Below are 21970 nucleotides of genomic sequence, written 5' to 3'. Positions count from 1 at the left end.
TGTGCGGCAGCTCAAACAGTTCTTAAAGCGATGTTGCAAAAACAGTTCTTTAAAGTAGTATTGCCAAAAGTTCGAAATGCTCACAGTTCATTTAAAAGGAGAGACTTTAAAAGACGATTTAAATTCTCTTTCACGTCGTTTTGCTTCGATCCCCGGCGTCGAACTTCCCACAAAGGATTTACGAAACGAAACGGCTTAAAGGCACTGACCTTTCCTTTATCACACTGTCCTCAATCTCCTGCTATCCCGCAGAGATTAACACGAGAACAGTCAACGAATTCCTTTCAAATAAGGATTAAATAAGGTCGAACCCATTTCACCGTCGAAAATAGATTCTCCTCGATCTTTAACTCCCGAACTCCGATCTTCACTCTCCACTGATTTCTGAACTAGCAGTATTGTAAAGAACCTGTTGGCAATGACCTTTTAAACTTTAGGCATTAAATAAAACTTCATCTTTCAACTAAACAGCGTCATCACATTAAATCACGCAGTGGCATGAAGTCAACTTGGCAAATCCAGCCACGAACTGCCCCTCCTTACAGGCTGGGGTCTTTCTTTTGTAACTTGTAAAGAAAAACCTGTCACATGATCTCTACTGGCGGGAAAATGACGTCACTCTACCGTCACAAGACCATTACCTCAAATCCAGTGCAGCTTCAACCCCAGTCACGTGACAAGGGTTCCACTGTCATGTCACGAGTACGTAACGGTACTAGCTATCTACTATACAATGTAATCACTCTTATGTACTGAATATTACCATGTATTAGTTTACTAGACACATTTTGCTATGTATTTTTTACTAGGTACCTTGTATTCTCTTAGCTACATACTGTGGCAGTTAATGAACACCTGTTTCGCATTAGCAACACTAATGAGCAGAAATGTACATATATACAACAGCATGGCTTCTGAGGAGATAACGGTGGCAGCGAGGATGGTATGAGCAGGAAATGTATTGTGAGGGAGGTGAAGGGAGGCTGACTGAGAAACAACCGTGGCCAGGAATGAGGCCCAAGAGATGAACTGGAGAGAAATACTGGTGGCGCACCGAGAGCTAGGCAAGAGCGATTGATTAGTGAATGTATAGATGATATGCAACTAAAATTTGATTGGGTATGCTCATAAAACTGAAATGTAACTGAGATAAGAAATTACTATAAAGAATGCTGTACACCGGACCTCGGCGGGCTTTCGGTGAGAAGTTCATTGATTGCCTCAGCCTTTGTTTGCAAATAAAGGTTTAAACTTCTCGAAGAATTGTCTACGTCTCCTGGTCATTTTAAGTAACCACGACAATCTCCACCACAGAGGGCTATGGAGACTCAGTCATCGTTCTCACATAAAACAGAGGCCGGCAGATGTGTGGAGACCGAAGGGATCGAGGAAATGAGGATCGGAGAGAAATGTGGCTGAGATGGGAGAGCAGTCGCCATCTTACTGATGGTTAGAGCGGCTGAATGTCCACATCCCGCTGTTTCTCACTTGATATTTCAGTGTTCCTGTACAGTGAGGCCACAGGAATTTGAATAGAAATTAGTGTTTATAAACATTAACTGATTTAAATGAAATCTGCACATTTCCTGTGTGGTCTTGAATTGTGTGTCGGGACGGGATGGGAATCGAAATTATAACTCTGAGAACTCTATGACCTGGGGGTGGCTGAAAAGGGATCGGGGAAGATATGGAGGGAAAAACTAAATACGTGTCTGGTGTAAATATGGAAATAATATAGGGAAATAATGAAATATTTTGGGAAATGCGGCGGTGGGTAGGGCAAAATGTGAAGGGGGAGAAACAGTCAGCGAGTCACGTGATCCTGTTTTACCGCAGATCGGCAGCATCTGCGGTTTTGATTCCGAGGCTCCGCCCAACGCCTGTGACGCAATGAGCACAATGCGCATGCTCACAGTCCCGGGAAAGGCAGTGTTGTTTTTTCGTTCTTTGTGGAAGCCGGTTGGCGGTGTGTTCGGGATCGGGAGGTGGTTCTCTCCCCCTTGGACGGGGAGCCGGAGGCAGATTATTCTCTGCGGGGCAACACCAACAATTTCCCTTCGGTGAGTATTGAAGCCGGTCCCGAGCGGGGAGGTCTGACGTTGTGTAGTGAGTTAACTTTCCCGAACTCAAACAAGATAAAGCCTGCAGTTGCTGGAAATGCGAGCAACGCGCACAAAATGCTGGAGGAACTCAGCAGGCCGGGCAGCATCTCGGGGAAGAATACAGTCGACATAACCGGCCGAAACCCTTCGGCAGGACTGGAGTATAAAAGGTGGGGGTGGGGAAGAGAGAGAGAAACACAAGGTGATCGGTGAAACCTGAAGGGGGAGGGGATGAACTTTCCCGAACTGGCGGCCTCGCCTCGCTTCCTTCACAGAATCTGCCGGGGTCGGTCCGGGTTGTGAGACCTTCACACCGAACCGTCTGAGATGAGCCGCCGCTCAGCCCCTGTTGTTCTGGTCCTATTAGCAGGATGAAGTAAAACATGTTTCTATCTTGTTACTGACAGAAAATTGTATATTTGCTGTTCTCTGTGTTATCTGAATGTACTTGCCTGTGATGCTGCTACAAGTCAGTGTTTCTCTGTACCTGTACCTTCCCGTACTTATGCACTTGGCAATAGGTTCAACAGGACCTGAGAAATCTCAGTGAGATTTGATTAGTGATGATCATCTTGGCAACTCGGTAGGTTGAAGGTATGAGATAGTACACTGTAAAATGCAAAACCCTACACAGTGTCGATGATCAGAGGGATCTTAGACTCCAAGTTCATCGCTCCCTGAAAGAGACTGCACAGATTGATCAGGTGGTTAAGAAGGCAAATGGCATGGTTGTCTTTATTAGTTGAAGCACTGAGTTCAAAAGTCGGGAAGTTGTGTTGCAGCTTTATAAAACTAGTTAGAGCACATCTGGAGTGTTTCATACAGTTCTGGTCGCCCCCATTCACGGAAGGATGTCGGGGCTTTGAAGAGAGCGCAGAAGAGGTATACCAGGATAGTGTCCGGATTAGAGGGCATGAGCTGTAACAATCTCATGTTGTTTTCTCTGGATAGATGTTTATACGATTACCAGAGGATTAGAAGCAGTGTCTCAGAAGGCAGCGTCCATTGTTAAGGAACTCCAGCACCCAGGGCTGCCCTTTTCTCAATTTTACCATCAGATAGCGAGGTACAGAAGGCTGAAGGCACACACTCAGTGATTCAGAAACAGTTTCTTCCCCTCTGCCATCTGATTGCCAAATGGACATTGAACCCTTGAACACGACCTATGCCTCTTATAATCTTATACATCTCTATCAGGTCACCTCTTATCCTCCATCACTCCAAGAAGAAATGGTCGAGTTCACTCCACCTATTCTTATAAGGCATGCTCCCCAATCCAGGCAACATCCTTGTAAACCTCCTTTGCACTCTTTCTAAGGTTTCCACATTCTTCCTGTAGTAAGGTGACCAGAATTGAGCACAGTGGTGTGTGACCAGGGTCCTGTATGGCTGCAACATTACCTCTCGCTTCTAAACGCATTCCCACGATTAATAAAGGTCAATGCAGTATACATCGTCTTAAACAGAGAGTCAACCTGCGTTGCAGCTTTGAGTATCCTATGGACTCGGACCCCAAGATCCCGCGGATCCTCCACACTGCCATGAGCCTTACCATTAATGCTATATTCTGCCATTACATTTGACCAAACAAAATGAACAACTTCAAACTTATCCGGGTTGAACTCCAATTGCGACCCCTCAGCCTGGTTTTGCATGCTTTCGGTGCCCGCTGTAAGTGCTAACACTTTCCACACTATCCACAACACCCCCAAGCTTTGTGCCATCAGCAAATTTACTAACATATCCCTTCACTTCCTCATCCAGTTCATTTTATAAAAATCACAATGAGCAATGTTCCCAGATATATGGATACTGTAATTGATTTAGTTATTTATTTTTAGGATTATTTTTCTTCTATATTGTGTATTGCATTGAACTGCTGCTGCAAAGTTAACAAATTTCATGATGCACGCCAGTGATAATAAAACTGAATCTGAGTGGACAGATGATATATTTTTCCTGGGGGTTGAAATGTCTAATACACTTAAGGTGAGAGGAGATGTAAGTGGCAAGTTTGGCTCTTTCCACAGAAGTGGTTGGCAGCTGGACTCTCTGCCTGGGGTAGGAGATCCCACCAGCCACGTGATCCCGTTTGCCCCTCCCATTTAACCACAGATGTAACAATCCCTTCGCTCATGCTCACAGACTCCGGGTGGGCGGTGTTTTCCTTTCTGCTCCGTACTGAAGAGGAATGTCTGTGGGATCGGGGAAGGTGTCCTCGCCTCCTGGGTCGGGGAGCCAGAGGTCAGATCACAGTCTGTGGGCCAAAGATATTGCTGTCCCATCGGTGAGTGCTGCGACCGATCCCGAGTGGGGAGATCCAATGTGGGCCGTGAGCCTCGAACTGAGAGCCAATTACTCATTTATTTTCCGATTATCTGGGCTGGTCAAAAATGTGTCCCCTTCACTTAATCTGCATTGAACGATCCAAACCAGGAGCACAGGCTGTCTATTTCTGCCGAGTTGAAATGGGTGACCCACAGACAGGTCACATACGGCTTTTTCTTGCAGAACTCTCCCGCCCTCCAGTTTGTGATGCAAGATCACATGTTGTGTTGGGGAAATCTGATGTTGGCCACTGAGTCCCGTTAACTTTCCCCAAGTCGCCAAGCTTGCTGAGGCTCCTCACATTTGTCCGTGAGCTTTGTGGTTATTGTCTTCTCCCGGACTGGGGTGGGTGAGAAAGGAGAATGTCCCAGGTTGTGTGGATCTTTGATTTCACTGCCTGCTTTACCGAGGGACTGGGAAGTCTAGGGGAAGAGTGGTTTCTGTGATGTGCTGATCTGGATCCAAAAGTCTCTGCAGATCCTCACAGTCAGAGGCAGAGTAGTTACCATAAAAAGCAGGAAGTGTCCGGATGGAAAGCTTGTTGATAAAACTACGGTGAGGATCAAAGTATATCTGGCAATGTTTTTACTGCTTGTTCTAACTTTGTCATTTTGGAATCCTTTATACAGTAGTATGTACCATTAATTCAGTATCTGCATATTGCTGGAGAACCATCAGTGATTGTCCTTGATCTCTTCTCCCATCTGGTTACATCTGCTCATTCCCTGCCCATCTTGTTCAACCTCTGTCCAGTCTCTCTGACCCCAGCTTCAGTGATATGCATCAACTATCTGGGTCAGCCTTGGTCCGCCCTGTATCACACCTTTTCAGTGATATATATCAGCAATCCTTCTAACCATAGTCTTCATTGTGAACTATTCTTTTACACCTTTGACCTCACTGAGTTATTTCCAAAATCACTTTTTGTTAGCTGGAATGCCAGAGGGTCATCAGGTCCCATTTCTGTTGTGCATTGGTGTGGAGGGTCTAGTTTTTGAACTGTGACTGGCTGACACACTTCATCGTATTACAGTCAGCAAAGAGTACTGGGAGAGTTGGTGCTTGGACCCTAGTCCTGTGATGGCTTTGACTTCAGTTAGTGCTTCTACAGAAGGGGCTGGATGGTCATCCTTCTGCAATGAAGCAGAAATTTTGAGCAGCTGCACATTGGTTGTGGGGAAATCCCGGACTGCACTACCCAGTGTGAGAACTGTGAGGTTGGGTCCTGGGATATTACAGTTTTTGATCCAGGTAAAATGGAGCCGGGAATCGAGCTGCTTGGGCCTATGAGATGTTGAGCGAGTACTTCTGTTGTAGGTTCAGATGTTTGTTTCTGGAGTTCCTTTGGAAGCATTGACTGCTAATCTGAGGAGTGGCTATGAGTAAATGGGCTGTTCTGTGTTTACAACAGGAAAAATAGACCTGCGAGTTTGGTGTTCAAACTGTGTTTAGAACTCCCCCCCCCCCCCCCACCCCTGCCTCATCTGTTGGCCACTCGGTGTAAGTCAAGCAGAATCTCAAGTTGCTAGAGATCTGCACTAAAAACTGAAAACGTTTGAAGACATTCTGATGAAACGTTATTAACCTGAATTGTAAAGTTTGTACCTCTCCCCACAGCTGTTCCTTACCTGCTGAGCATTTCTGGTAATTCCAGCTTCTTTTTATTACATTAATCCTGGACTGGTTTATATTTTCCAATATGGACCTGATTTAACCTGGGAATGGAAATGGCTCGTTCTGTGCTGGTACAACAGTGAAGAAAGCACAACTTTCCCTATCAATTAACCTGGTACCAATTTGTCTGTTTTTCCTGGAAATGTGTTCAGTGCAATTGTTGCCAACAAGGTTCACATGAATGCTGAAAAGCCTGGTTACAGTGGACATGGAGAGGATGTTTCCATTAGACAGAGAGTCTGTGGTATGAGAGCTTAATCTCAGAATAAAGATGCTTCCCTTTAAAACTGAGAAAAATGTTTTGTCCAACAGATGTCTGATCTGTGGAATTTGTTGCAGCAGAGGTTGGTTGAGGTATATTTATGACAGAGATTAATATATTCCAGATGGCTAAGTAGCTGCAGGGTTACAGGAAGAAGGCAGGAATATTGTGTTGGAATAAAAATTAACCATGGTTGAATGGTGGGGCAGACCAGATTGATTGAATCATCTGCTTCTGTTCCTGACTGAATGATTGCTCCTTATCCCATATCTTTTTGTGACGTGTAAGGGACAATAAAAGCTTGTTTGCTGAGATCATTATATCTGCATTCAACTTTTAACTTGCAGTGAGTTTTGTTCTTAGTAATATTAAGCAGAAATGTTTGGTTCTCCTTTTTATTGTTAATGTGCTTTATTATCCCTCTGGTTAAAGTTCGACCTGCGGTGAGAGGTCTATTGGAAGAAAGACCCCAACTGGAAGCAAACCACGGCTGAAGACGGGAACAGCAACAAGTGAACCAGTGCGAGGACTGAGAGCATCAACTGGAGAGAACGCTCCTGATTCAGAGTTTCCATTGATTCAGTCAGGAGAAAGTTTGGTGAGTCTCATTTAGTCAAACATTGAAGTCATGGTTCAGCATGGTACGATGAATGTGCTGAGCTGTGTATATCACAATGCAAGAAGCATCGTAGGAAAGCCCGATGAGCTCAGGAAAGGGAATTATGATATTGTAGACATTATTGGAACTTGTTTTCACCCAACAGTCTTAGGGATTTAGAGGAACAAATTTGTAGAGAGATTGCAGACCATGCCAAGAAAGAAAAGTTGATTCAGTAAGTGATTTTAACTTTTGATATACAGGCAGTCCCCGGGTTACATATGAGTTCCATTCCTGAGTCCGTCTTTAAGACAGATTTGTACATATGTCGGAACAAGTACATCCGGTATTATTTAGTGTCAGTTAGTCAAATGTTTGTCTTAGTATATAGTATATATTTTACTTTTCTATGTATATAAAACACTTATAAGTATGTATTCCAATAATTAAACTATTGTGTTGCTTAATAATAATTGTAGCTTTCATCAGGGCAGGGACTTTCACATGCTCCATTATTCTCACCTTATCCATTATCGTTTAAAATTGTTACGATAGTTGATCGACTAGCCTAAAGCTTTTCCAATGATGGATGGCATTTCACCTCTTTCCAAACGCTTTATTATTCGCACTTTATTTTCAAGTGTGATTGCTTCCTGTCAATGGAACAGAAACACTGCAGGCAGTGGGTGCCAACCTGCGCCTGCTCCAAAGCTCCACTGGGTCCTAACAACTGCAGTACTAAATTCCACAGGTCCTAAACTGTACCGCACCGAGACAGGTTAAATGGGACAAGTGGGGGCTGTGCTGGGTTTGGGTATTTGATCCTCCATAATATTCTGTGTGGGAATTTAAACTGGAGGTGGCGGTGTTTTATTTACTAGGTCGAGTTGCGAGCTCGACATCAACCCTACATGGAGGATACAGGAGTCACTGGATCGACATCAACCCGGCACGGGAGCAGTCTGTCACTAAAACAAACTCGAGAACCTCCGTTCTCTAGCCCAGTGCTGAGCTGACTGCGCCACCAGCTGACAGGAATGGTGGGAGGGGTTTGTGGGGTCAGGGTAAATCTTACTAAGAAAAATTTAAGCCCAATACAAAGTTAAACACTCAACACAGTGTCAGTGGCAACGACTTAAAATGGCGGACTGCATTCTCCTTCCTCGGTTCGTAAGTACAAGTTGCCTGTAAGTCGGACATTTGTAACTCAGGGACTACCTGTATTGATTGGGACTCGAATAGTGTAAAAGGGGTAGATGGGGTAGAGTTTCTCAAATGTGCCCTTAATCAGTATGTAAAATTCCTAACGTAGAAGTGTGCAATAAGCTGTTAGGAAATGATCAGGGCTTGTGACAGAAATTAGTGATCATAATGCCATGAAATTCAAAATAAAGATAGAGAAAGAGAGGTCTGGACCACGGGTTGATATTCTAAATTGGAGAAAAGTCAATTTTGATGGTAACAGGAAGGATCTGACAAGTGTGGCTTGGGACAGTCTGTTTCCTGGCAAAGGAGTACTTGGTAAGTGGGAGGCATTGAGAAGTGAAATTTTGAGAGTGTAGAGTTTGTATGTGCCTAAAAACATAAAAGTTGAAACGTAACCAGTGCAGGGAACCTTGATTTTCAGGAAATATTGAGGCCCCGGATATTTTGTTCCTCTAAATGCCTCGGACTGTTGGGTGCTGCCAAGACTCATGAATGACTACAATATCATAATTCCACTTCCTGCGCTCATCTGACTTTTTTTTAGTTGTCTTCTGTTAGGTTCTAAAAGCTTCCAAATAATGTTTGCTCTTTTGTTTTCCCGTCTCTTTGGCTTTTATGTTGTTTTTGGCTTCTCATTTCAGCCACGGTTGTGTCCTCCTGCCTTTCCAATGCTTCCACTTCTTTGGGATGCATCGATGACTCAGCTTCCAAAATGCTCCCAGAAACTCCAGCCATTGCTGCTCCGTTGTCACTCCTACCTTTTCCCTTCCAAACAAGTTTGGCCAGCTTCTCTGACATAGAAACATGGAGAAGTTCAGTACAGAAATAGGCTATTTGGCCCATCTAGTCAATGCTGAAAAAAACATTTAAGCTGTGCAACTACCTGCACCAGGACCATCGCCCTCCATACCCCTACCATCCACACTCCCATCCAAACTTCTTTTAAATGGTGAAACCGAGCTCATATTCACCACTTGTGCTGACATCTCATTCCACCCTCTCACAACCATTTCAGTAAAGAGCTTTTCCAAATGTTCCCATTAAATTTTCACCTTCTCCACTTACCTATGACTTCTGGTTATCATTGTACCCAACCTCAGTGGAAAATCCTCCTTCCATTTACCCTATCTTTACCCTCATAATGTTGTATACTTCTGACAAATACTCAAAGCAATGTATAATTTAATTTTTTATGTTTAGAGCATTTTTAGGTGTATAAGCTGATGAGGGGTATTGATCATGTGGATATCCACAGGTTTATTCCCAGGGCTGAAATCACTAACACGAGGGGACATAGTTTTAAGGTGCTTGGAAATATATACCGAGGGGATGTCAGGGGTAAGTTTTTTTACACAGAGAGTGGTGGGTGCGTGGAATGCACTGCCGGCTATTTGTGTGAGAGTGTTTCAGTTACTGTGGGGGAGGAACCCATGCAGCTCAGTGGGAACAGGGAATAATACCAATCGAGAGAGTCAAACTGAGGCAGGTCACAGATTGGAGATGGCAGAGGTGACCCATTCTTATAGAGACAGGAAGAGCGTCAGAGAGTTTAATGGTCATTCCAGATACCAGCACTGTGCCCAGTTAGAAGGTGATTTCTCTCTCCAAATTGGGTTAAACTTCACTGTAACAGTGTGATGTCAGAACACACCTTGACAACTCAAGTGATCTCAGCTGAAATGTTGTTCTACACCAATTGATGGATTTTGTAAATCTTTTCGCAGGTTAAAAATGACAAGGAATTTGTCTATGGGAATGTCTAACACAACACACATGTTTTGCTGTCTCTTTTGATATTTAAGAAGTGGAGCAAGGGATTCACTCGATTATCCTTCCTGCTCAGACTGTGGCGAGGGATTTACTCGGTCATTTCAATTGAAGGTACATCAGCAAGTTCACACTGGGACAAGGCCATTCACCTGTTCTGTTTGTGAGAAAGGATTCAGTCGTCTTCCCACCTGTGGACACACTAGTCAGATCACACTGGGCAGAAGCTCTTCATCTGCTGAATTTGTGGGGAAAGATTCATTTTGTCATCTAACCTAATGGCTCACCAGCGAGTTCACACCAGAGAGCGGCCATTCACCTGCTCAGACTGTGGGAAGAGATTCACTCGGTCATCCCAACTGAAGGCACATCAGAGAGTTCACACTGGAGAGAGACCATTCACTTGCTCAGACTGTGGGAAGGGATTCACTCAGTCATCCGACCTACTCACACACCAGTCAGTTCACACTGGCGAAAGGCCATTCACCTGCTCAGACTGTGGGAAGGGTTTCACTCAGTCGTCCGCCCTAATGGCACACCGACGAGTTCACACTGGGGAGCGGCCGTTCACCTGCTCGAACTGTGGGAAGAGATTCACTCGGTCATCCCAACTGAAGGTACATCAGCGAGTTCACACCGGGGAGAGGCCATTCACTTGCTCAGACTGTGGGAAGGGATTCACTCGGTCATCTAACCTAATGGCACACCAGCAAATTCACACCGGGGAGAGGCCGTTCACCTGTTCAGACTGTGGGAAGGGATTCACCTGCTCATCCCAACTGAAGGTGCATCAGCGAGTTCACACCGGGGAGAGGCCGTTCACCTGCTCAGAATGTGGGAAGAGATTCACTTGGTCAGCCCAAATGAAGGTACATCAGAGAGTTCACACTGGAGAGAGGCCGTTCATCTGCTCGGACTGTGGGAAGGGATTCATTTGCTCATCCCAGCTGAAGGTACACCAGTCAGTTCACACTGGGGAGAGGCTGTACACTTGCTCAGTCTGTGGGAAGGGATTCACCCGGTCATCTCAGTTACTGAGACACCAGTCAGTTCACACTGGTGAGTGGCTGTTCACCTGCTCAGACTGTGGGAAGGGATTCACTGAATCATCTCAACTGAAGGTACATCAGAGAGTTCACACTGTAGAGAGGCCATTCACCTGCTCAGACTGTGGGAAGGGATTCACTCGTTCATCCGACCTACTGGCACACCAACGAGTTCACACCGGGGAGCGGCCATTCACCTGCTCAGACTGTGGGAAGGGATTCACTCGGTCATCTGACCTACTGGCACACCAGCGAATTCACACCGGGGAGCGGCCATTCACCTGCTCAGACTGTGGGAAGGGATTCACTCGGTCATCGAAGCTGAAGGTACATCAGCGAATTCACACTGGGTAGAGGCTGATCACCTGCTCAGACTTCGGGAAAAGATTTTCTCAGCCAAATCAACCAAGTGTGCATCATTGAGTTCTTACCGGGGAGTGTCTGTTCACCTGCTGTGAATGTGGTAAGCAATTAACTCAGTAATCAGACACAGACATACTTTATTGTTCCTGAGGGAAATTGGGTTTCGTGACAGTCGCACCAACCAAGAACAGGAAATATAGCAATATGAAACCATAAATAATTAAATAATACTAAGTAAAGTATGCTGTTACGTACCCAGTAACTGGGTTAACAGACCAGCAGAAATGGAAGGATATGTTGGTGTCTGGTGGTTCTTTAACTAAAGGTGTTTATTAGTAAAATAAACCAAAGAGTATCAATAATGCAAATATACATATAAAACAGGTTAGCAATAATAAACAAGCTCTATCAATATCTAGGGGTAAATGAATAGTCATAAGAGAATATAAAGTTCAGTTCAGTTCGTCCATGCTGAGGTAGCTGTTGCTGTGCTGCAATTGGAGAGAGAGAGAGGGGGGCAGAAAGCGACCAAGAGATTGGGCAGCTGCAGCAAGCAAACCTTCTGTTGTCTTCTTATTCCGTTGTACCATTGTGGTCATTCGGTTATGACCCCTCCGTTCTCAGCTAGACTGTTCTTCAGTGGTGGACTCATCACCCTGGCATGACTGGACACACACACAAGTCCCCACCAGCCCTGCCGTCACACTGTGAGCCTTTGTGACCGATCTTCTGATTCGGTCCTCTAAGCCCCCACCTTCCTGTGGGTGCACAACACTCGGTCAGTGTCCACTGGTGTGTTTGAAGAGTGTCTCCCCAGACCCGTCTTTTATCCCCACTGACGGGGTATCAGCCATCCATCAACTCAATATGTCTATGTCCATCAAACTAGGCCACTCCTGCTGTCTCTTCAGGAATGTTAACGAGCAAAGAAGTGTCCCTGCAGCAAAAGGTTTCGTTTACCTGTCCATCAGTGAAGCAGCCATAATACCTAAATCAGTTGTCTCTCTCTTATCTGTAGCAGATATCTCTACCTCTGTTCTTCATCTCTCTCTCACTCTCATTAGCTGCATAGTCCTCAAAGGGCGGGGGGGAAGGGTCAGCTCTGGACCCCATTTCCATCAGGTCTGTTCAGCACACATAACACCCCCACCCTTCAAAGAATCTTCACCGGGTTGAAAATTCACTAGTAAAGCACATTACAGAGTCTAATCTAATACAGAAGTGGTCTTTAACTACAAGGATAACACAGGTATACTTTCAAATTATCACCTGGATAAACAATCAGCAATTACATTGTCATTTCCCTTTACATTTTGTATTTTAATATCAAATTCTTGTAACAACAGACTCCAACTTAATAACCATCTATTTTTATTCTTCATGTTTGTCAAAAATACCAAGGGCTTGTGATCAGTATAAACTATCACTGGTTTCTATGCTGGTCAAATGTAGACCTCAAAATGCTGTAATGCCAGGGTAAGTGACAGTAATTCTTTTTCTACAGTGGAGTTAGTTCTTAGCTTAGGTGTATATCACAAAGAGTGAACCACTACATGTGTGATTATAATGTAGTACATTACAGAAGATTGTGCAAATAGTAATCTCTATTTTACTTCAAAACCTAACTTTCAGTCAACCTACTATGATATCATCTTTAACTTTCACAAGCTTCGTACAGAAAAATAAAGCTTATCACCGATGTTTTCTAAACTAAGCCCATTTTCTGAACTTCCACACCACTCATTAATTTTAAGCAGGTCATTAATTTTATCTTCAGGATCTTTAATTTGATTAGTTTCCTTGATGACACTAGCAGATGGTCTCTCTGGGCCAAAACAACACTTTAAGTTCTGCCTCTCCAAATCACATACTTGAGCAACATCACCAAGTTGTTTATCCTTAAATTTCAAAACAAACATCTTGTTAACAAACCATTGTTTAGTTAACGGTCCCTTCCCTTTGCACAACAGTCCTGGAACCAAACCTGACTTTACATTTACTTTATTCAAAAGTCGAGTAACACTTTTTCGCTCAGTATCTCCAATAACATCCATCTCACCAGCTTTTATCTCATCACTGACTTTTAATACACATGACTGAGAATCCTCACTCTCTACTGGTGCCAAGGTTAACCCTTTCTTCACTGAACCAAGTGCATCTGACCCAAAAGGATTGCATTCCTTTTTAACCAAATGAGACATTTCAGACCTTTCCTGAGTCTCCACACAAGGTTCAGTAAACTGAACACAGGCCAATGGGACAACTGCCTCTTCTTGGCTTTCAATACCAGTCCCAGTTTCAAATTCCGAGTTCCCCTGATCCTCCCAGTTACTCTCTGGGCAACTCCCATCTGGAGTAAACTCAACCTTGCAGGTTAAAACAACCTCGTCCGCTAACCCAGCGGACTCCCTCAAGGTATTATCTCAGAAAGCCTTTGCATTATTGAGAACACACTTAAATTCTTCAACTACAACCAGCTCTGTCAATCCAGATACATCATCCGTGTCCAACCCTGGACCTTCTAACTGCCACATCTGTTCCTCATCTTGGGTCTGTGCCTCCATAAATTCCTTGCTCACTCCAAAATGTCCACCCAGGGGTATCTTACGGGCCAATTTCAAGATTCTGTTCCTTGACAACACTGACTCTGCTTTGTCTCCCTTACTTTCCTTAGCCCCACTATTCTCCGTTTTACCACCCTCCAACCTCTCCTGGTACAAGGCTGGTAAAAATGTCTCTGCTAAATCAAGGTTGGACTCGGCTAAATCAGGGGTTGTCTTAACAGCTTTCCTCGACATTCTTCTGGTGACTGCACCTGCGGGATTAAATTCAGAAACTATGGGCGGGGGCTCAGTCCTGGCAGGCTTACTCGCGAGCTGAACTGCAGAGAACACATCCCCCGCCCAGGTCATTCCTGAGTAAGACATCTACATGGGGTATCAGGAGTGCAGACTGTATCCCGATCGTGACTGGTCCAGATACCAGATCACTCTTCAAAAATACTTTATGTAACGGTACGGCCTCAGTTCCTTTTCCAACCCCTTCTATCACGTTCACGTCACCAGTATCTGTCTCACTATTGAATTCCAATGCTCTGTTTAGGACTAAGGACTAAAAAGCCCCAGTGTCTGTCCAGATTCTTACTGGCACTGGGGGTGACCCCTCCCTCACAGGTACCAACCCGGTTGAAAGGGATTTCTCACATCCCTCCTGAACTCGGTTTAGCTCCTCTTTTAACGGCATTTCAACCGGCTTAACACAGCCCGTCGGCGCGGTCGCCTTTCCTTTCCCTGTCTCCTCCTTTGGAGCAAAGCACTTAGATGCTATGTGGCCAGATTTCCCACTGTTATAACACACACCGCTAGGAGACCTGCCAGACAGCTTTTCCTCCTTGTCTTTTCCGGTAGACCCCGGCTTAGTCTCAGACTTAGACGTTAGGCTTTCTCTACCACCCCTACTACTCCTGTGGTAGCACTTATTTGGGGAAAATTTCATTTGATGGGTTAAGGCGTATTCATCTGCTAGCTTGGCAGATTCTGATATGGACTTATTCTTCTTCTCATTCAGGTATGTCCGGACATTATCCGGAACACAATCTTTTAATTCTTCAATCAGGATCATCTTTCGTAGGCAGTAGAAATCCTCCCCAACCCCTTCTGCAGCGCACCAGCGGTCAAAGTACACACACTTGTCGTATGTAACCTCTGTGAACGTCTGATTCCACTGCTTCCTTAAGTCCATGAACTCTTGTCTATAGGCTTCAGGTACCAGCTCATAGGCCCGAAGGATAGCCAGTTTTGCTTCCTCATAATCCTCTGCAGCCTCCACAGACAATGCTGCATATGCACGTTGAGCCTTCCTTTTAAGTACACTTTGTAACAACACCACCCACTTATCTCTAGGCCACTTCTGGATCACAGCCACTTTTTTCCCTACAGGAAAGTGTTCTAACAACTCTTCCTTGAATATCTGCATCATGAGATAATGTTCAGCCATCTTACGTTGTATCTCTGCCATTGTCGTCCCTTTCTTAACCTCCTTGAATTCCAAGGACTCCACCATTTCCCAAAACTCAGACTTTTTAGCCTTCTTTAATGCCACAAAGTCTGGACTTAACAGAAACTCGTCAACATCCATTTCTGCTGCCTGTCTTTCTGGTTTCTCACACAACCAGATCAGATAAGGGAAATCTATCACGTTAGCTAAAGGTGTTTATTAGTAAAATAAGCAAAACAGTATCAATAATACAAATACACATATAAAACAAGTTAGCAATAATAAACATAGAAGTGTAGGAATAATAATCAATAATAAGAAACAAGCTCAATCAATGTCTAGGGGTAAGTGGAAACCAGCGCAGGACCAGCCTATTGGCTCAGGGTGTCTGAAACTCTGAGGGAGGAGTTGAAAAGTTTGATGGCCACAGGCAGGAATGACTTCCTGTGACGCTCAGGTTTACATCTCAGTGGAATGAGTCTCTGGCTGAGTGTACTCCTATGCCTAACCAGTACTTTATGGAGTGGATGGGAGACATTGTCCAAGATGGCATGCAACTTGGACAACATCCTCTTTTCAGACACCACCGTCAGAGAGTCCAGTTCCACCCCCACAACATCACTGGCCTTACGAATGAGTTTGTTGTTTCAGTTGGTGTCTGCTACCCTCAGCCTGCTGCCCCAGCACACAACAGCAAACACAATAGCACTGGGCACCACAGACTCATAGAACATCCTCAGCATCGTCCGGCAGATGTTAAAGGACCTCAGTCTCCTCAGGAAATAGAGACGGCTCTGACCCTTCTTGTAGACAGCCCCAGTGTTCTTTAATCTAACCACATGTAACTCTCGCTTTGGCCCTCAGCTTAATATGGGGGGTGATAGACCCGCAGCCCGGCCAAACTAAAGAAATATCGTTTTGGTGGATGCTGTGTGCCGTGTCCCCTGTAGTAAATCAGTACCCTGAAATACAAAACAGTACACAATATGTGATTAAATGATTGAGCTTTATAATTCTTACTTTGACCCCAGGGTTAGTAAAGAAAACAAAAAAAAAAGAAAAAGGGTCCAGTCTCTCCATTCACGTCTTCTCATCTCTCCCCAGCAAAAGAGCACAAAATCTCTCTTCCAAACTCACAAGAAAGAACATTTCTCTCATTGGATAGCCTCGCACTCCAAAACCCTGTCACCTCTAGTCATAACCTAAACATTGTTATACTTGTGACAGACTACCAGTTTCACACTGGGGAGAAAGTTTCAATAGGCTGCATGCTGGATATTTGTCCATCACCGTTGCTGAATGCAAGTTTGAGACTGACTGTCGGTGCTGAACTCTGCAATTATTGCTGCTGCTCACCACACCCAGTCCTGCACCCTGGTCACTGGGCATGGGAGGAGTTTTTTCTGCTGCACATTCACCTTTAATGGGACGGGAGTTTAATATTCTGGGTCTAAGACAAATAAATCAGTTCTATGTTAAACTCTGTCTTGGTGAATTTACAACACACCTAGTGTACAGTAGAGAGTCAACTCGGGCCAGCTGGACCCTGTGATTCTGTCCACAACTGTCCTTGTAAATCCTCCGGTTTTCCCCCTCTCACTCTCCCTGTGGTGATGGGTTCCTAACAGTCACCACTCTGTGGGTGAAAAGGTTTCCCTTGAATTTTCTGCTGACTGAAGAAGTCGAGCTGACTGCAGTTCTGTCTGAGATGTTCTTCACCCCTCTAATCTCTGGATGAGGAAGAATGACATTGGGAGTTAAACTCCTTAATCACATCTCATTTCCACATTATGGTTCACTTTCCCTGCTTCTAAAGTGTTGTTAGAGAACACCACTGTTCTCTAAAAACTGAAAGCAGAATGGGAAACGATTAGTTGAATGCTCAATGAAGCAGGGTCAGAAACCAGAGGCGAGTCTGCACAGGGCAGAGTTTGGGGGTCTGGATGATAGTTGACGTAAGAACATATGATGAGAAGGGGATCAGCAGCAGAATGAGGCAATGAATGACAGAGTAGCAACATTTGGAAGCTGATTGACAGAGAAAATAATTTGGTTGTCTGACTGATGACACAAACAACACCTGGGGTGCGGTGCTCTACTGGTTGAGGAACACGTGTGTGTTGGCAATGGTTTTATCTGTTGGGGGAGTTGTTCCTGTTCGTTTATCCTGTAATATTATATCTGGATGGTTCTTATGGATTGTCCTATCTGAAATAATGTATTGATTATCATCTAATTTGCAAGATTTTGACACTAAAACTGTATTGGGCTTGAATTTATTGTACCATTATGAAGTGATGGAGGGCATTCATGAGTTTGTACTTTAAAGCAAGATTTTAGTGAATGATATTTGCCATTTCTTTGTAACTTTGTAAGTAATCAGATTGAGTAAATCTGCTGCAGGATCCTGGAATGTGTTGGATTGTGTCTGATTTCTCTGGCATTTTCTGCACTAACTTCCTCATTTGTTAATATTGCATGTATTTTTGATGTTTCCCCCCTTTTGTCAAACAACTTGTCCTGTATTTCTGCAAGGAACTCCTTTGTTTTTTTAGGGGGAGTTCTTGAACTCTCAGTCAGGTGCTCAAGGCTTCCTTGTCACCATCTGGTCTACTCAGATTGTTGGGATGTCTCGCATGGAGGGTCATACTCATTTCACTGGTTAAAGTTTTCTTCCGGAGTGATGATTGATTGTTCTGAGTTGGCCTATCATTTAGGTTTTCTGGTCTGTATTTCTTATCACGATTGCAAATACACACATGGAGTGCTGAATCCTGTTCATTTTTGATGAAAATATATACTGAAAAGTTTTATCTGACTGTTTTTTCTTGTTTTTTTTTATTGAAGTTCATCATAAAACAAACATTTCCAGAAGATGTATTTCAGACATTGTAAATATGTATCATATAATAATATATGCCACAAATCCCCACATAGAATTTATCTGAGGTATACACTTCTATAAGTGTGAAAGAAAAAACAAGCAAAAGGAAAAAAAAACTATGTACAAGTAGGGAGTGATCTTTTTTTTACAACATATTCATTGATTTGTGAGAATAAAAGCAGGCCTAGAGGGATTATGTAGTTAAACCATTTTTCCCAGTATGAATCAATTTGTTCCAGATTATGATTATCTTCTCCATCTTGTCCATTGTAATTTCCATCCATGCATTTAAAGTTGGGCTCTCCTGTGATAACCATTTCCTAGTAACAGTCTTTTTACCAGCTGCCAACAATATATTCATTAAATATTTATCTTTTTTCAACCATTCTTGAGGTATACCTCCAAAATATATGGTCTTACTCCCCAAGGGTATTTCACATCTAACGATGCCATGTAGGGCATTGTGTATCCCCCTCCAATAGCCTTTGATAACAGGGCAGTCACAAAAAATATAATAATGATTTGCATTTCAATTTCCACAGTTTCTCCAGCAAACAGTGATGTTACTATCATAATGGGATTTCTGGGAGGGTGTAATGAAATATCTTATCAAGTTTTTCCATCCGAACTCCCTCCATTTCTGAGAACTGGTACACTTCCATTGATACCTCCATATTATTGTCCATTCTTCATCAGATATAATTATCCCTCCTTCCTTCTCCCATTTTGTTTTAATGTTTGAAGTCAAATATGTTTTAAGATTTGACAAACTCTTATGCATGCTTGTAATAATTCTACTACCGTTATCTGAATTATATGCTTTTCTAAATAGCTCTATCATGCATGTGCTTGCCTTGGATACAATTTTAAGCATCCTATTAACATACTGTCGCATCTATAATACTGATAAAAATCTTGTTTTTCTAAATGTTTCTCTTTCAGCATTTCAAAGCTGAACAGTATTCCTTCTTTCATTATGTTGCAAAGAACTGTTATTCCTTTAGCTGTCCAGTCCTTAAATCTAGCATCCAATTTATTTGGTGTAAAATCTGAGTTATATGCACACCATTGAAGAATTGCAGTATCTCCTTCGAGATTATATTCTTTTAGAGTAGTTTTCCATATTAAGAGTCAATTTCACCCATGGATTATCAATAGTATTTATGTACCTTTGCAAGTTATTATCAGCCAAAACTGCTTGTATGGGGATGGGAAGTACCCGCTCCTCAATGTTTTTCCTTTGTGCGTCATACGATGGGTTGCTCCAGCATATCACAGCTCTCAACTGTGCTGCAAAATAATAACCTCGAAGAGAAGTTAGGCCGCATTCACCCTTTTCCTTTGCTAATTGCAAAGTTTTGAGATGAACTCTAGGCCTTGTACCTTGCCAAATATACCTTGATAACATCTTGTTCCTTTCATTGAATTGATTTTGATTAATCTCTATTGGTAGGGTCTGAAAGAGATATAACAGTCTGGGCAGTGTATTCATTATAATAGACTCACTCCTTGAACTGAAACTAAAAGAAAGGAATCAGGTTCCATCTTGCTATATATTCCTTAATGTTCTTTTTATATAAAGGCTGATAATTACATTCTGATAATGTTGCCTAATCTTTTGGCATAATGATGCCCAAATATTTGAAAGACTCTGTTTGCCATGCCCGGGGTTATCTACTTTCAATTTCTCTTGCTGGGCTGTAGTAATATGAAAGTAATTGGGTTTTATCTATATTGATCTTGTATCCTGATAATTGACCATATTGTTCAAAGGATTGCATCAATTCAGGTAAAGAGTATGTTGGTTGCCCTAGATAGATCAAAATGTCATCCATGTAACAAGCCAATTTATGCTCTGTCCCTTTACTAGTAATTCCCCACTTTGTCTCATGTATTGAGCTAATGGTTCCAGATATAATGCGAAGAGTAGTGCTGACCATGCACAACCCTGTCTTGTGCCCCTTTCTAGGGTAAGACTATTTGATTAAATATCCATTGATTTTAATCCTAGCGGTAGGGTTGTCATATAGTGCCTGTATAGTTTTAATAATTGTTATGGAAACCAACTCTATGTAAAACTCTGTAAAGAAAATTCCAATTAACCGAATCAAATGCCTTTTCAGCATCCACGCTTATCACTATTGCTTTGATTTTATTTTTTTGTATATATGATCCATAATGTGAAGTATCCTTCGTATATTGTGCAAACACAAGGAAATCTGCAGATGCTGGAAATTCAAACAACACACACACAATGCTGGTGGAACACAGGAGGCCAGGCAGCATCTATAGGGAGAAGCACTGTCAACGGCTCTGGCCGAGACCCTTTGTCAGAACTAACAGAAAGGAAAGATACTAAGAGATTTGAAAGCAGTTGGGGGAGGGGGAAATGCAAAATGATAGGAGAGGACCGGAGCGGGTGGAGTGAAGCTGAAAGCTGGAAAGGTGACTGGCAAAAGTGATACAGCGCTGGAGAAGGGAAAGGATCATGGGACAGGAGGCCTAGGGAGAAAGAAAGGTGGAGGGGAGCACCAGAGGGAGATGGAGAACAAGTGGAGTGATGGGCAACTAAGCATGTCAGGGATGGGGTAAGAAGGGGAGGAGGGGCATTAACGGAAGTTAGATAAGTCAATATTCATGCCTTTCTTTCTCCCTTATCACTATTGCTTTGATTTTTTTTGTATATGAATTTGTATACAAGTTCCCTCTCTTCAGCAAGAGTCATTCCTTTGCCGCCCGGCTGGCAGTTTCCGCAGCCACAACCCCCGCATTTTGGCTCGCATGCTGCGCCAATACTATCCCACTTCCGATTTCCACACTCCATTTCCATAGCGGTTTTCTAGAACACAGAAGATGACATCTGCAGTTTTATAAGTTTTGAGGCGAAGGTCTCTTCTGACTTTGTGGTCAAGACTGTCCAGCAGTTGAACCTTTTTCACCTTTCTTGCACCGGTCGGCTCTCGCTGCCTCTGGAGTGCTTCCCAGTCCTTTCTCCACCTGTGAAAATCACGTCTGCTGCCAGTAAACTTGGGAAGGGCCGTCGGTTTCAGTCTGATGGCTGGCGTGGGAAAATTGGAGGAAAAGCCCAATGCCGTCAGTGTTAGTCTTTCAGCATCCTCCTTTCTCCTTGCCTGTATGAAGTGGGCCTTCTTGGAAACCAGCTTGGGGATTTGGAGTTCGACTCTGAAGGTGCTTCCGATCCCCTGGCCGGTTCCATCGTTCCCACCTCCTTTGCTGTCTTTACCAGTCCTTGCAGGTGGTTAAGCATGAAGCCATACGCCTCCTGGTGGCCATCAGGTTGTACAGCAGTGACGTCTTCACATTCATCCTCTGCTGCTTGTAGTACTGTGAGCAACTCAACATTTCCAAAGTTGGTCCAAAGAGTCTCCCGGATCAACCTTCTGATTTCCTTCAGTTTCAACTCACACTCATTTGCCGTCTTTGCCAGGTCGGCTTTTTGCTGTTCAGTTAACACAGCTACTTTCTATGTGTTCAGCACTGCCTCCCGTTCTGCAGTGAGTCCGGCCTCCGCATCATCATTGGCTTCCATGACTTTCTCGGCTTCTATTGTGAGTTTATTGAAACTCACTCTGAGCTCCTCTTCAGACATGTCTTCATAGGTCCTGGTAATACTGTTGGCCAGACAAGAAAACAATCTTTTTGATGTCATTCTCTCTAGCTTGAGCTGCTCAACTCATTTCCCAATAGCTTGATCAGCCATGTTTGATTCCATCTGCCGGCTGT

The 21970-nt window shown here is 43.6% G+C and overlaps 3 protein-coding genes across 3 annotated transcripts in view; 1 reads left to right on the top strand and 2 right to left on the bottom strand.

Moving 5' to 3' along the window:
* Nucleotides 1-1914: 1914 nt before the first annotated feature.
* Nucleotides 1915-16373, top strand: LOC132389721 (zinc finger protein 239-like). Its single transcript, XM_059962285.1, has 3 exons — nt 1915-2060; nt 6799-6964; nt 9895-16373. Exon 3 carries the CDS (start codon nt 10216-10218, stop codon nt 11335-11337), a length of 1122 nt encoding a protein of 373 aa, XP_059818268.1. The 5' UTR covers nt 1915-2060; nt 6799-6964; nt 9895-10215; the 3' UTR covers nt 11338-16373.
* Nucleotides 11400-20597, bottom strand: LOC132389722 (uncharacterized). Its single transcript, XM_059962286.1, has 2 exons — nt 19396-20597; nt 11400-16304 (listed from the first exon to the last, which is right to left on the bottom strand). Exon 2 carries the CDS (start codon nt 15481-15483, stop codon nt 14458-14460), a length of 1026 nt encoding a protein of 341 aa, XP_059818269.1. The 5' UTR covers nt 15484-16304; nt 19396-20597; the 3' UTR covers nt 11400-14457.
* A 729-nt stretch (nt 20598-21326) lies between these two features.
* LOC132389723 (gastrula zinc finger protein XlCGF26.1-like) overlaps nt 21327-21970 on the bottom strand; it is a 31379-nt gene continuing 30735 nt past the window's right edge. The window contains exon 4 of the mRNA XM_059962287.1: nt 21327-21686. Coding sequence (XP_059818270.1) covers nt 21327-21686 — 360 coding nt within the window. The remainder of the gene's footprint in view (nt 21687-21970) is intronic.

This window comes from Hypanus sabinus, unplaced genomic scaffold (assembly GCF_030144855.1).
Source record: "Hypanus sabinus isolate sHypSab1 unplaced genomic scaffold, sHypSab1.hap1 scaffold_637, whole genome shotgun sequence".
In the NCBI taxonomy this organism is placed as follows: Eukaryota; Metazoa; Chordata; class Chondrichthyes; order Myliobatiformes; family Dasyatidae; genus Hypanus; species Hypanus sabinus.
Note: the sequence above shows the minus strand (reverse complement) of the source record. Positions and strands in the feature narration are given on the sequence as shown.